The sequence below is a fragment of the Haplochromis burtoni genome, unplaced genomic scaffold, assembly GCF_018398535.1.
Source record: "Haplochromis burtoni strain Fernald_Lab_line unplaced genomic scaffold, NCSU_Asbu1 Contig_8, whole genome shotgun sequence".
Taxonomy (NCBI): domain Eukaryota; kingdom Metazoa; phylum Chordata; class Actinopteri; order Cichliformes; family Cichlidae; genus Haplochromis; species Haplochromis burtoni.
The window spans coordinates 1,623,214-1,639,324 of record NW_024582369.1 but is presented as its reverse complement, the minus strand read 5'-3'; the positions used below and the strand labels follow the sequence as shown (position 1 = coordinate 1,639,324).

Below are 16,111 nucleotides of genomic sequence, written 5' to 3'. Positions count from 1 at the left end.
CACACACACACACACACACACTAGCAGTTAGGGGGTAGCAGAACAATGGAGTAGAGAGCATGACACACACAGCCTAATGAGATAAAGAAAAGAGGGGGATTTTTTTCTCACTCACTCACTTATGCGCGCACACACACACACACACACACACACACACACACACACACACACACACACACACACACACTTTTGGGAATTGAGGGTCAGGGGTTGCTTTGGGTCATTCAACTGTAAAAATGGGTTAAGGCTCTGTTTTTCTTTGCAACCCTGTCTATCTCAATCTTCTTCACCTCCACTTTCCTCTCTTTCATTAATGAAGCCTTTAATGCTGTTTACTGTCTGTGCACAGGGTTGTGTATCTGCATGTTTTCTTTTCCATTTATCCACTTAGAAAATAAATGCTAGAGCATCCCAGCACACATATTTCCTGTTCACATCCCTGGATATGTTTATGCGAGTATGGCATAAAGTAGGTTTAAGTTAATGCAGTGTATCTAACAGATGGAGACCTCTCAGCTTGTTAAAGGCCTAATAGGTAATGGTTTTCCAATGACTGGTTAAACAGGTGCTCTTCCATCATGTGTGACGGAGGGCTCATGAAGTAATCACTGACATATATTGAGAGGTGATTCAGTTGTGTGGAAGTTTGTCTGCGTCTTTATCCAGAGACTCCTCCCTGCCCAGTTCTTTTTACTCATCCTTTTGTATTTGACGCTTATTTGACACTGGCGGTGGTCTCCAGATGTTACTGTCTCAATTAAGTGTATTTGGATTAGCACTGTTCTTTATTTGCTCGAGCATGGTGGTTGTGTCTGCTCAAATTAACCTCCAAAATCTTTCTTTTATTCACCACACGACCGCTGAAGAAACATAGAAAATGGCTCGGAGCGCAATATAGTTTACAGCAGCCTGGTAACTCTCACAAGAAGACATTTATTATTATTATTACAGCTGTGTTTTACTTTATTATGTTCCATTAATTATTATTATGTTCCATATTTATTAATGTATTTGTTGACATATACATTAAAAAATACCTTAAATATAAAGATGCACCATTGACCAGCCGGGGGCCAGAATCAGATGATTTCCAGTGCGCTCAGTCCAAACCGGTGACTGGCCTCTTAGCCTCACGTGTGTCCGATTACACGTCGGTCCGTTTCATGCATATGTGACGTGCGTATTCATTGACACAGTAACCTGTTGTTAGGAGGACCACTACAAACATTTTGATAGCAACCAAACTAATTAGCAGCTGAAGATGGGCATTTTAAAGAGGCTAACAAAGGGCTCCGAGTCAACCACCAACCAGCAGCCTCGGTATTAGCAAAGAATCAGCAATTAGAGGGAACAAGACAAGTGAAAAAGAGAAAGCTTACTATAAAATCTGTCGGGTAAAGGTGAGTGTATAGCAACTCATTTTCAGTCATTTAAGTGAGAGAAAATCTGCTTACTTATTGCAGTTCAATAATTTTTTTTATTATGAAAACAATATTTTGCTTTGAAGAAATTCTGATTTGCTGTCAGTTTAAGCTCTTAGAAGGAAAAGTGGGAAAGGAAAAATTACAGTTTGTGCATCTCTACTTAAATAAACATAAAATTTAAATGAAGGAATTAAAATGGATGTGTTTTTAAGTCATTCATTGCATTTTATTTTTGTTTGTTTTTTTGACAAAAACAAGGTGTGGGAGAGTTGGTTTTATGCTACAGAACATCATAATTTGTCAAATAAAGCTCACACATGCAAATCACCAAAACTAGAGATCAGTAGTAAACTAGCATGCCTTTTGTGGTCTTCCACACACTCAGGGCTGAGATTAATAGTGCGGCAGGACTTGAAAGCGATGCAGGAGAAGAGAGAGAGAAAGAGAGGAGAGGACTGCGTCATGGAGAAGGAGGGATCAGGTGGAAGTGGGCCTCAGAGCCCCATATGTGTAACAACTGAGTTTTACTTAATGGCTTGATTATTACATCAGGACATATTGGCTGGATAATCACTGGGGTCTGTGGGGACATTTATCCTTTCATTGACTAAATGTGTCAAAGCAGAGAAACTGTGGGAGCTGTGACACAGCAGAGGGCTTGGTTAGCTTTAATAGAAAATGTTAAATCTTACTATCATTTACAGGGAATTTAATTTACTTTCAGGACTTTCTTCTTGCTTTTCTTCCTTCCCTTATTCTGTGAACCACTTACTGTAGTGGGTTCACTGAAGAAGACAAGACGGCAAGAAGTCTTGTTTCCCTGTTGACGTATGGAGCCTCCTGGTGGTTGTGTCATCTTCTGCACCTGCCCTTGTTGAGATGATACATGCAGATCTTTAGCACTTTGCTTTGTCTTTCTGTCTCTCTCTTCTTCTTCTTTCCTCCTTTTTGCTTCTGCAGTTTAATCGTACACTGACACACTCTCCATATCCATCCTCCTTACAGACAAATGAGTGTTTAGCTGTTTGTGTATATGTTTCTCTCCAGGTTTTAATAAATCCAGTGAGGCAGTCTATGTAAGTCATTGGCAGGCCTTTGATTATTCATGGTGATAAGTTTAAGTTCATTTCAGTCGGGCTTGTGCGTGCGGTAAAACGAAACACATGCTCACTGGCAAACAAATAAGAATCTATTTACAAAACGGCTAAAACTCAATTTGATAGTGAACGCAGAAGTTTTTCTTAACATTCTAAAAATGCCCACAGGTCTTAGAAACAAATGCGATTTGAAGACTTTAATCTGGGCCGTTTGCTTCGGCAACAGCTTTTGCCCTCGTCTTTCTACTCGTGCAGTTCTACAGCGGGCTTGTTGTTAGTAATTGAAAAATCTAATTGAGCCGTAGTGCAGGATAAGTGCGTTTAAGCACCGCTTGGCCGTACAGACCTCGGTCACAGCTCATTTCTTTAATGAGAGCTGCTATTAGCAGGAGCTTTTTTCCACCTCATGCTGATTCGAGTCTGGCTCTCTGAGGTTTCTGGCCCCATTTGCCCTACTGACCAGTCTGCTCCCCCTTCTGTACATGCAGTTACATTCCTGACTACTCTGTTTTTAAAATGCAGCTTGTGTAAAACACAAAAAAGGGCGTATTTGGTTACTATTTACTTCAATATTGCTACCACAAAGCGGGACGTAGACTTTTAGTTGTTACCTGTAAGATTTTCCTGCAGCTTGCCGTTGCATTTAAAAACCAATTTAAATGAAAATTTCAGCCTCATGGAAAGATACCAGTGAGCAAAACAAAAGAGAAATCTGGTGACAATAGTCTAACCAGCCTCACGGACCCCTTTCTTCCCCGCTGTTCACCCCCAACTCTAATCTTCCTTCTTCCTACCTTCTCCGCAGCACCAGAACTTATTTGTGTCCCAGTCAGCTGGAGGTTCAATTAAGCCTCTGAGAGCAAAGCCGAGCCTCTGAAAAGCTCATGTCCCCCCAAAGAGACTGATTATAAAAGGAGAGGGAAGAGAAAAAGTGATTTTTAAGAGCCTCTTTAAATCTGTCTTGTTAATGAGTTGTCCTCACCATGGCAACGTCTCCTTTTCAGGGGGTTTTTTCCCCTCCATCCCTCATGCATAGAAGGATTAGAGTTGAGACAAAAAAGAGAGAAGAATGTAGGGAACGGGAAGCTACAGCTATTTTCCTTGTTTGTGAAAATACAGGGGAGCTTTTGGCGTTAATGTTGTTTGTTTGTAGCAGAAGTTAAATTCCTCTATTGTGGTTACTTTTCCAGAGAAGCGTGCAGTTGCTGCTTTCATTCACCACAAGGTGGCATGATAACACAGCTGCACTAAAGATAAAACAGGCAGCATTTACAGCGATTTCCTCGTTTTCCTAGTTGCTCATCTGCACAGCGTCACTTATACCCAATATAATTGTTAATTTATGAGACTAAATTAAAATATTTGAAGGTTTTATTGCAATTGCCTGAAAGACTTTGGATTCAATTATCTGCCTATTAGCCACTGTGCATGTGTTTATCTACAACAAAAAGAGACACATGAGGTGTCACAAGGAATCTAATTTGGAATAATAGCGGTTTTAAATTTTGGGATTATTTGATCAGGGAGCTACACTAGTTTCCCTTGTGGGCCATTAGGAGGGCGCACTCCCTGCAAGAGAGGTCTGCTCTTTCTATTAAAGGCCCCATCCCTCTTTCCATTATTGCTCAGATGGGACAGAAGGGGGAGGGACGGGGAGAGATGGAGGAAAGGAGGGGTTAAATGGATTTGGGGTTGTGCTTTTTCCCAGACTAGGTCTCAGCATAGGATTATCAGTGGAGGAACACAGGCTTAATGCACGCATGTGCGCTCACATATAAACTCCTGCATAATTCATGCCCATATATGATCGATAAGTCACATGAAAGCACCAATCGCAGCTTCTCAGTGTGTACAAGTGTTTTACAGATACTGACACACATCAGTCAGTGAACTCTGACCTTATCCTAATGCACGTATAACCCTCCCTGGGTTAGTGCAGTCTTACACCACTGTGTGGCAAAAATTACATGCATATGTACAACACAAAAATTATGGTTTTGGCCTAAGCGTTGTGTGACTTCAGACCTTCTAGTCAGCTAAGAACATTTTGTGTTTGTAGTGCGCTTTTAATGATTAGCTTGCAGACAGTTGCTGATGTCATACCACAATACTGAGTTTTACAGAAGACATTTGGACATGTCAAGTAGGTGGGACAGAGGTGCGAAAAATGCAATTAATGTTGGCTGAGATCTAGTCAGCTGCTTCAATTTCAGGGTCCTGGTATTGCGCGTGGTGTAACCCGACTTAAATGCTGGCAGAGGAATTAATGCTGATTGAGAGGTGAAGAAGAGAAACGGTTACAGGTAAAGTCAATTATGTCCCTAACATGTCCCCAATATCTGTTTTGTCAAATAAGATAAAATTATGTCACTTTATTTTTTAATTTTGTTGCAAAATTAGATTTTCAAACATGTCAACGCTATCACTAAAACCTTTCAAAATTTGCAAGTGGTTTTTCAGAAACCACTTGCAAAAGTTAAAGTTACCTCAGGATGAGGGTGCATGCGATGAGCTCTCTCTTTATTTATTTAAAGCATAGATATTTGGTGTCCCTGGAATGATGCAGTATCACCACACAAAATATCACAATACTATACTATATCTATCTGCCACACCGCTGCCATCCATCCAATCCATCCTTATTCTGCTTATCCATGCCATTATAATTCCACTCATGTAGGAAACAGAATTTTATTTCTAAATTTCAAATCATCTCATTCTCCAGAATTTAAATACACTTGATCTGACTTTCTCTCTGAGGGAACTAACTTTAGTCTGTAGACAGATTTTACTCAACTAAAAGCAATCTGGAGTCTGTAAAACATCCTGGAACAATCCTGCAAAGGCAGATGTTAATTGGATCGATGTTATAGGCCGGATGAGCAGAGCCAAAAGCAGTCATGCGTTTTAAATGTATCTGTTATTAACAGTAATCAATGTCGGCCACCAGAACTTGCATCCGACTTTATAACTAACCCCCCACTTGTGCTAAATCCTCGAGGTTGATTGTCTTGCTCACTTCCTTAATTTGTTAGTCAATTGGCTGTGTCTCTAATAGTTGATTGGATGCTTTTGTGTCGCACCCCCCCCCACTCCCACTACTTACCCAGACTGACCTAGTCTTACTGTTGATGAGAAATGAGGTGCAATGTGGGAAATGGGTCGAACACCACAGCGTCAATTACTGCTCCAGTTGTGGAGGTGCTGCAGATGAACACATGCAAACATTGTGGCTGATATGGCTTTAGCCCACTTCCCACTGGTCTCCCTGTGTTTTTGCTGATATAACACATGCACACTCTTGATTTTTTTTTTTTCCTCCCTGCAAAACAAGCTAGCCCCAGGTGGCTTGTTGTTTTGTGCCCTTGAGCTACTGGAGGCACTTAACCTAAATTAGCTCAGTCTGTCTCTGTGCCTCTGCGCCTAAATCAGACAAGACCCTCGCCTCAGCAGCATGAGCTGAGTGTGGAGGTCATGATAACAGCCAAAAAAAAGATGTGTGACCAAAGTTCTGAGCTGTATTTTTGCTATTGTGTTGTCTTTGGCTGAATATATTTTAAGAGTATTGGCTTAATATCTTAAACCAGTGAAATACCGATGCTAATGAATCATACTGTTAATGCAAATGATGTCATATTCCAGCTGTGACCTATTGATCGTTAGCAGTTATCCCAGCCTGGCCATCATTCACTCCAGACTTTTTATTGAGTGAGTCATGAAGTAGAAAGTCTGCTATTGTAAAGACAGCCGCACACACTCCCACATACACACACACAGGTTTATATAGATATATAGGACACAGTGGACCCCTACAGCTGCTGCTCCCCACAGTGCACTATATCTGTATTTAATGCCAGATTTATGGCATTTTCTGCGTCAAGTTAATTATGAAATTGGATTAATGATTGTGTGCTGCTATGAAGGTGGAACAACACACACTGACACACACACAGACCATTAAGAGAGACGAGCAGACAGCTCTGGTGTTGAAATGTAGGTCAGGAAACCAGTGCAGCAGCCAACATATTCTCTTCTTTCTGTGCAGGCATCTTTACATGCATGCATGTGTGTATGCTGACATGCTTGAGTGCATATAGCATTCAGGCACATGCACATGTATTGTCTTATGACTTGTATCTGTAAGAGCAGATGCTTGATTAAAAACAGAAGAAAACCAAACAGTTGAAGGTTATATAGTGATTCAGTGCAGTAAGAGTGATGTCCAGAATGTTAGCTGTCTCAATTCAGTGGTGTGGACCTGCTGTGGGTACACAAACCCATCCAGCATACTTTAAACCATTATAATAAAAGCAGTTAGACAGACATCTAATGCCTCAAACAGACAAAAACCTTACCCAGGCTCCTCAAAGACACACCTAGGTTTTGCGGTTATTGATATGGCAGATCCTCAGAGGGCAGTGAAAAGGGCCGGGAGTCAATATGAGTGGCGACAGCATGGCTGGATGGTAATGGGTCCTAATGTAATCGGTGGGCTGTCTTTATGTTACACTACCAATGACTAGAAAGGGAATTCCACTGGGAAATTATTCTTCAATAGCATGTCAGGCGTGTAATACACACCCATGGTCACGATTCTGAGAAGTAACACACATTAAGTTGAATTCTTGAAGGAACAGTATGTATAATTTCGTGGCATCAACCTACTGAACATCTGCCGTCCACCATGTCTTGCTCCACGGAAAAGAACTGATCCTTGTGTTAACATAAACTGTCCAATTCTATATTAAATCTCTGCTCATGGATCCCTCTAAATCCTAAGCACTGGTCCTTTAAGTCAAGGTTATTACTGGTCATCTACCAACTTTTATTCCAGCTCCAAAGCACGAACAATCACAGCGTATCACATGCAAAGCTAGATAGTTGTGAGAAATATAGCCACAGCTTTGTGGACATGCTGACAGTTCTACATGTCTGCAATTCATTTAGTTCACTTCAATTTAATTTTATATATGTAGGTCCAAATCACAACATAAGTCACCTAAAGGCGCTTTTTTAGAGGTTCAATAGTCATCTTCTGGATCTGGGTGACCTTTACCTGGTTAAAGGAGTCTATCCTTTTCATGGCTGTAGTTAAAGCCTGGTCCTGTTCACACAACAGGTTTTGGAGACAATCCGTTTTTTATTTGTTTGGGTATTTCTACAATTATAAACACCAAGTCCAAAGCTTAGGCCTTCACAGTGGTGCAATGAGTTAAATCTATTTTTTATTTGCAGTTTTCTATGTTGCGACTTCCTAATGTATTCATCTAACAAGTAAGACTTTAAATAACCCAAATAAATAAATAAATTTATATATATGTTTGACTAAAATGACCTTCTTGAGTCAAACTAACCACCAGGAAACACATCAACATGCACGATTTCCATCATGTCACGGGCCTGTTTTAGCTTTAGTTTATTGTCCCGCTAACTTAAGATGAGGGGGTGGGGATTTCATTAGATTTAAAACTCTGTTGCCAGGGAGGAAACACACGGTTAGCTACAAATTCGCTCTGACGGTGGACATAAAAGTCTCAAATCAACAACAAAACTGCCACCTTCTCAAAAGACCCCAAAGGCGTAGGGGTACAAATCAGCCTGCGTGTAATACAACAATGTTTTAACTCTATTTAAGAGTGAGCTGCTTTTTTGTGTCCAAGCTTGTGTAAAAGTTTCCCTGTTAAAGGAATGTATAAGATTTTTTTAATGGCTGCACACTTCCTTCATTTTGGATTTCTCATTTTGCTGCTATGGCAAAGGTTTCAGAGACTAGATACAAATGCACTCTGCCTGTCCACAAGCTCAAACAGAGGTATATTTGTGTATCCTCTATCTGTTTTCTCTGTCTTTCTCTTTTATCCTAGCTTGAATTTCAAAGTGGGGGGGTCGGTAGAGAGCGCCGGGTCAGACGCCAAGGGAGAGAAAATTAGACTTGACTGCCAAAAACTGCTGGGCTCTGGTGTATGTTTGTCTGTTTCTTTTCCTTATCGGACTTCATCTGTTCTCCTGGATTCCACCTGTAGCTTTTCCCTCGGCTCTTATTTTTTTGTTCTTTTTCCCCCTGTAACTGCTTCCTTTTCTCTCTCCCCTTGCCTCGTTTCCCATCAAATAGCTCCGCTTCTGCCACATCAAAGCACGCTTCAGCTTTTTGCAGATTCAACTTTGCTTTCCACCTCATTCTCTTTCTTCTCAAAGTCTACATGCCTTTTATGCCATCTCCATCAGTATTACAAAGGCATATTTCTGATTGATGTACGTTCCCACACGACTCTGTGTGAGAACAGCTTCATGATGTTTGAACATAAAACAGAAACATGCGTGTGTCACCACATCAACGCTGGCATACGCACACGTGAAACAGAAAACGCCCTTAGACACAAAGGACAAGGTTTTGCGTGTGTTTTGGGACGATGTGTGCAAGCTCAGGGCGTTGTTTTGCAGGGTGTCATGAATCACAAAGAAGGAGAAGCCTATAGAAGGAGGCCCCCTCTGCTTTTCATTCAGGAGAATAATCAAACACTCGCACAGATACACACTGCTAACTTGTGCTCACAACGAAGAGAAAACCCCCCACATAATTTATGTTGCAAGAACCTTGATTTAGAGTAAAATGTCATCCCAGATGCGCTCAGTGAACTTTAAATTCAAACTGCACGCTCTCCTATTTGCATGCTTTAATTGCACCTGTCTAAATCCCCACTTAACAAATGCACTAACATTTTTTTGAGCTACTCCAATTCTTTCAAGTACATTTGTCCCAAATATTTGCAGGATGCCTCTTAAGTGGGTTTATACCCAGCCATCCTGAACAAACATCGCTAATGGGCCAATTGAAAACCTCCAGAAAGAAAAGCCTTGCAGGCACTGACTTTCTCCTGATGGGCCAGGCTGAGTGGCAGTGATTTGAACATTTTGATAGTGATCTTCAGTCGTTTTACTTATTTTGACAACAGTTGTGGGCTGAAGAGAGTTTAAATGTGAAAGAGAGAGATGGAAAACCTTCGGTCAGAGGAGTTGGTCAGATGGGAAGACTAGAAGAGGGATGGCTGGGGGAAAGGACTGTATAGGGAAAGCATGAAGGAGCGGAAGACCGCGGGAGTTTTCGTGTGTACCCCCAGTGTCATAAAACTGCTACGTGAGAATTTATTGAACTGTGTTTGTGTGGGTGAGCGTGCATGCGAACTTTACCCGGTGCCAGAATCATTAGTGGAAGAAAAAACTGTTACTAACTTGTTTACACAGCCTAGTCTGTCCGTCACTTTCAGTGTCTGTATGTGTGTGATGCTTGAGCTGAGAGCTGGTGTTTGTTCAGGAGAAAGTTTGAAGTTTAACATCACTTAACTGCCTTTTTACGAGTGCTGTAGAAGCAGATCTACAGCTAAGCATCAACTCAGCGTATTCCTTGTAGAGCTGGGCGATATGAGATTTTTTTCATATCACGATATGGTTTTTTCATTTCAGGCGATAACGATATCTATCACGATATAAGCCAAATAACTATATTTGTAAGATTTAAATGTGCCGTTGCTCACAAGTAAAATGTGAAATAATCAGCAGCTTGTTTTTATTTAAATATTTATTTCCAATAATAAGTTCAACAGGGTAGATGTACTTAAGGAACATGAGACTTTTTCAGATAAATAAAGGCAAATATTGCAAACTATACAAAAGGCAGCCGCTAAAGCGTTTAAGTTTCAAAATAGAACAAACGAAACAGACTAAATTGTCAATTCCACTTAGAAACAAAATATTAATTCTAAAAATAAATCTTAGTTTGTTTTACAGAAGAACAGACAAAACTGACTTTTGTCAATATCAAATAAACTGAGAACTAAAAGGAAATTCTCAATCTCTCCTTGTTGTATAGCTTAGCTTTTCAAACAGTTTTAACAGTTACTTTAGTCTGACAAAAGCCGAATGACGAATTAGTGCTTCCAGTCAGAGACTGAGGCTACGTCCACACGTACACGGGTATTTTTGAAAACTGAGATTTTCCGTTTTCCCACTTGCTCAATCTAAGTCTTTGTTGCTGCAAGATTATTCATGTCTTCTTCTGTGTTGGGAAGACCAAAGTAATCAGATTCCCTTTGACCCCCGATTTTATGCTTTCATTCAGAGAGGTGTAAAGATAAAAGTAATGGGGGAGGATGAGAGCAAGCAATGTGTTCCTCTACATGCTATAAATTATAGATTTTCATTCACAAAAAAGTAGATGGGGGTGAAAGAGGAGCATTAGTCTTTTAAGGGTTTTGGTATATTTTCTTGTTTGAGTGATTTAAATTTTCCACTGCTGCTAGCAGGTTTGCAAATTGTGCATTTTCAGATTATTATAAGCAAAAATGTAACATTTTATTTAACATTTTAAAATACTTCCTGTCTAACTTTAGCACAAATCTGGAAAGAAATAAGGATAGTTTAGTTAGGATGGCACTGATCCAGTGAAGGAGTCAGGATTTAGTGCTACACTTCATTGTTTAAGGCGATATGAGCACTTCGGTCGTCTCTGGGAAATCCTGCTGCCTGTCAAAACGATACGTTGTGTACTTCATCAATGCAAAATGTGCTAAATGTGTTGTTTTCGTATGTTAAAAATTCATATTTCCTGTTTATTTCCACCTTACAGTTCTTCTCATTATTAAGCAAAAGGTGCTCAAGGCTACAGCTCGAACACAGTAGCACAAGATATGAAAGAGGGGAGGAAGAGGGTGGTGTAAAATCAATACAGACTTGATTATATTAGCCACTGTAAAAGCGCTGTTGCCTAAATTAAAAAGGAGGAAAGAAGGGAAAAGAAAATTGGGGAAACTGGGGGCGAGAGAAATGTGACATCAGCAGATCAAGCAGAGTGGAGGGGTTTTAGGTGGTTTGCTTAGCTCTGTCTTCATAGGGCCAATTAGAAAAATAAAAGCTGGGTACTCTCAGATGAAGCTGTGTGTAAGTAGATGCTGTTTGATTTTGGGGTTATTTGATCTTTTATATTGAAAAAAGAAGGTGAAGGTGGGTTTGTCTTTTGGGGATTGATCAAATGATTGAATTGGATCTGGAGGGAAATGGGGCTAAGCTCAGAAGTCTGGAATAAAAAAAAAGAAAGTATAATGATCGTGAGAGGGAATGTGCAGCTGCCTCTGCCAGGTTGACGGGCAGCTCCAAATGGGGTGTGAAAACAGGACAAAGAAAACAGGAGTGCGGTGACAAGAGGAAGAGCAGGAGTCCCTCATCAATCTCTCTGTTCAACCTGCCACATTCATCACTGTGTGTGTTAATTAGAACATCTAGCTCTCATCTTCCCCTTTCCAATTTATCCTTTTACTTCCTATCATTAGCTTTTGACATGAGTCATCTGGTTGTATTACAATAGGAAGTAATTGTTGTCTGTCCGCCGGGAATAATACTAATGAAACACGGGTTTTGATTTTGTATTCAGTGCAAGTAATTGTTGGATGTTGTCGTCAGTTTGTGCATAAATTGGAATAAGTAGGTTAATAATCTCACATTTGTAAATTGGGGTTTTGGCTGGTTCTCAAAGCAAGAAATACCAACAGTTAAATAATGTGAGGATTGCAATTGCAAAGCTACTTTATTAGCTAATTAGGTTTTGATTTGAAATATACTTTTACTTTGGCCTCACGTTTTATCCACCGACTCTGTGTGCTTCCTTTATGTGCTGCTTAGAGTATGAACGGATGAAAGATTAATATTGTTTGGGCTGGGGTGTTGCAGGGGGCTTCAGTGGGAAGGAGTGGACAGACGTATGGCTGAATTGATATCCCTAATCCTGGAGGTGGCCTAGATTTGAAGACCTCCTTCGGCGGATATAGAGATGGTGACCTATCCGTTATACTGTGCGCGCGCATGTGGGCGTTTGTGTGAGTGACAACAATAGGCTTTTTAATGAGAGATGCTGCGTAGTCTCGTGCATAAATTATCCTAATACTGTACACGTGGCAAGCTGTATGTTTGACACATGGAGAAGAACTTTTAAGCTGACACGGTCACCTGTCCTGACACCTTTACTGTGCCAGGATTTTTCCAGTTTTTAAAGTAGGTCAATAATAATGTCTTTAAAGAAGGTGATTTTCATGAGCAGGTCAAACACATGTTAAACTCGTTATATGATATTTAGAGACCTATTGCATGCTTTCAGTTCAGAAGAAATTGTGTGCATATATGCTTCATGCATGCAGAGGAGTGCAGCAACAGTGGATGTTAACAAGCATGAACAAATATGGAGGTTTGGATTAAAGAGGGATGCGACAGCGAGGAGGGAAAAACCTTTTTATCCATAAATTCAAGGATCATTTGCAGTGCCATTCAAGCTCTTGTTGGAGCCCCCTACACGCACCCTCCCTCGCTCTGCTCTTCAGCCATTTGGGCTGAAATTAAATACGGTCGCGAAAGGCGGGGCTGTCCTTCCCATATGGGTGTGTGCATGGGTGTGTGTTTGAATGGCTGGGTGCTGGAGTGTGTGCATGATAGATTGCGAGCAGATTGGACAATGGGGGGATTGTATGAAGTCTGTATTCATGTAGCACTGATTCACTGCCATACACAGCAGGTTGGGAATGATCAGAGGAGGAAATGTTGATTTAAAGAAAGGCAAAATTGACTTATTAGTAGATGATCACATTTTTGGATTATTGTTTTACAAAGAGATGCAAAATGAGACCAGATGAGCTAAATGTCAGTGCATGAGTGTAATTTACCGTAGGCAATTATATTTTTTGTTTGCATTGCACTTTGCTTGAAGCACCATCCACCTGAGAGTACCTCGTGAAAAGCTCAACATGTTTTTTTCCCCCTCCTGATGATGTGCAAGGTTGTTCTGTGGGGTAACTCGAAGTTTAATTACATGCATAAATATTCTTCTGCAGATGAGTCCCTCACTGAGAGGCTGCGCACCCGTGGAAAGTGTGAAAAAAGAGCTGCGCGAAGAACGATATGAGTATTGATGCACAAACCGAAAAAGCAACACAGTGACTGTACACGCTAATAAAAAACTTCTATATTTGAGCAAAGTAGAATGAAAGTGTAGAGCGATAATAAAGAGAGCACTGGAGAATGACTGATAATGAAAAATAAAGGGAAAGGCAGCCAGAACTCCTTGGTAACCAAAGCACAGAGGAACAGAGGGGCCGGTCCTACACCCCTCCTGCTGTGTGTGTGTGTGTGTTTGTCTCCGAGGACTGAACTGCCTGAGGGGGGGAGTGGCGGACGATTTGTGTGTGTGTGTGTGTTCAGAGAGACAGATAGGGGTAGAGACTTATTGTCAGCCTAGTAGACGCTCACGTACACTCGCAGCCAAGCCGTGAGAATGTGAGCGGAAGAGCACCAGCACGCCTTCATCCCGTCTTCTCTGTTATTCCTTGGATTTTTTTAGTTGGTTTTTTAAGCCTCAACAAAGGCATTTATTATTATTATTATTATTTTTCTAAGAGGGAGACATATACGCTGATCTGGAAAAATGGTGTTTATCGGGACCTCGTTAAAATCTGTAATTAAGTACTTCAAAAGGAAGGGTAAGACATTTTTTGTTCCATACTGATCATTAATGTGCATTTGAATAATCTCCCTATCAATACTGCATGTGGTTGGTTAGAGATTTTGACTGTTTTAATCATTTTTGACAGGATATGCATTTGTGTCTGAAAATTCCCACGGCGTTCCATTTATTGAAGCGGATTTAGATTTAACAGCTTCATTAAGGATTCTCTGTGTCAAAAGTGTACAAACACCCGCCGTAATGATCTTTCTGATTTGATCGGAACTAATGGTGTCCTGTGGTCAAACTGCTTCCCTGCTGCCTCAGCTAAGCACAAACAAAACCCTCTGTTGCACCCCGTTACCAGGTAACCGCTGGGCCAGGACTTCACAACTGTAGCACCAAATGACCCAACAGCTTGTTTAAAGGTGACAGTGAGAGTTGCCGTTAGTGGATGATGGTAGAATCTCCCCTGCACATGTGCATTGTCATTTTTTTTTCCCACCTCGATTGTCTGTCAGACTTGTATCGCATGAGGTTTTGTTGATACTTAGGGTCAGTGGAACTAGCAGTAATTGTGTATTACCTGGAAACTGTTGTAGTTTCTTATTATTGTACTTAGAATAACCTGCTGCAACCCTAGTGACACTTGCAGGAAGTTAAACCCACAGCAACCTCATGAGAAGTACTTTTTAAAGTGCCTCTTGTGTACACTAGATTTTGTTTAAGGCGATTAGCTATTATTTTATCAATGGTTTGGTATTAAGCAGATGAGGCTGTAACAAAGACATGATTGATGCAAAGCAAGCTGCTTGTGAAGACTGCGATTTGTGGTTTATTTATAGCCTGTGTGTGTGTGTGCTGAGTTAAAGCTGGAGTGATGCGCTTAATCATTAGCTCAGCATTTCTGTAGTCAACAAGTCCTGTGCTACTGTCTTGCACATGCCTGCACTTTGCACCTTAACTGCGCATCATGACAATCCCAATGCTTTTATATGCAGATCAGTGTAGACCTCCTCAGATGGTTGCAGTTATCAGTGTAAACTTTGGATTAAATGTTGTCCACAAAAACTTGTTTGCTGTAGACACACAAACAAAAGATGCTAGTTGCCTTTTTTAATTTTAATTTTATTATTTATTATTCAAGATATCAACAGTCACCTCTGTTTCCTTTTTTCTGACAAATTAAAAATAAAAGTGTTTACAAATTAAAAGTCATGTTTGAAAGTCGATCCATGTGTTTGGAGGTGATCGAGGACTTAGTTTAGGATTAACATAGATCTCTCCAATGGAATTTTATTGCTGTTATTGATCACACAGTTAATTCCACAGCGTGCATGTATGTGCGTGCTCGCGACTGCTAATGTATCTCAAAAGGATTGCTTTATGCAGCCTTTGCATTTTTAGTATTTGCATCGTTTTGCTTTCTGTGTTTGTTAAAGAGCACAGGCAGGGCTGGGATGTCGATGGACAGAGGGATTAGGGGACTTCTGAAAGACTTTCGCGCCAGAGTCCACTATGTATGAGACTGTGTGTGTGTGTGCATGTGTGAGTGTGTGTGTTGAGGAGTTTGGGGTCATTGTGGTATTGAAAGGCCTGATGTGGAGACTGATGCAGAGGGACAATAAATGCTTTGTGTCCTTAGTCCCCATCGCCTTGGTTTGCCTATAGCCTCACTGAGGTCTATTCAAACCCCATGGTCTAAAAGGAGGGTGGGGGAGGGGCTACCTGTGCTTAGTGTGTGAGAGAGATCAAGGAAATTTCAAATTGTATTTAGAAAAAAAAAAAAAAAGCAAGCTTGATAAAGCAAGCTGATGTGAGAACAGCTCCCGTTCACGTGCAGCCTGGGGCGTCAGTGACTTGCTCGAAGGCATGTTATAACTTTGAACTGTTGGTGTGACCTTGACTTTTCAATCTGCACTGCCACTCCCTGGTGTGTAAGTATCTGCATGTGGTATCTGCACGTTTTTGTGCGTCTGGGCCTTGGAGCAGCATGGGACCGTCTTGTGGTCAGCAGCTTTGCCTCGTGATGCATTTGACTGTCTGACCAGTGCAAGCACGCTGCAAAACAGCATGACTACAGATAGGCAGATATGCAGTGATTACCACCA

General features: G+C 40.9%; 1 protein-coding gene across 9 annotated transcripts in view; it reads left to right on the top strand.

The window, feature by feature from the left end:
• nhsl1b (NHS-like 1b) overlaps positions 1-16,111 on the top strand; it is a 99,742-nt gene that overhangs the window by 61,494 nt on the left and 22,137 nt on the right. The window contains exon 1 of one of the 9 annotated variants that reach the window (XM_005914514.3): positions 10,518-14,037. The exons of 7 other annotated variants lie outside the window; for them this stretch is intronic. In XM_005914514.3, the coding sequence (XP_005914576.1) occupies positions 13,983-14,037 (55 nt within the window). In that variant the 5' untranslated portion in view covers positions 10,518-13,982. Of the gene's footprint in view, positions 1-10,517; positions 14,038-16,111 lie in introns of those variants that run through there. One more of the 9 variants, XM_005914516.3, reaches the window with a different exon arrangement.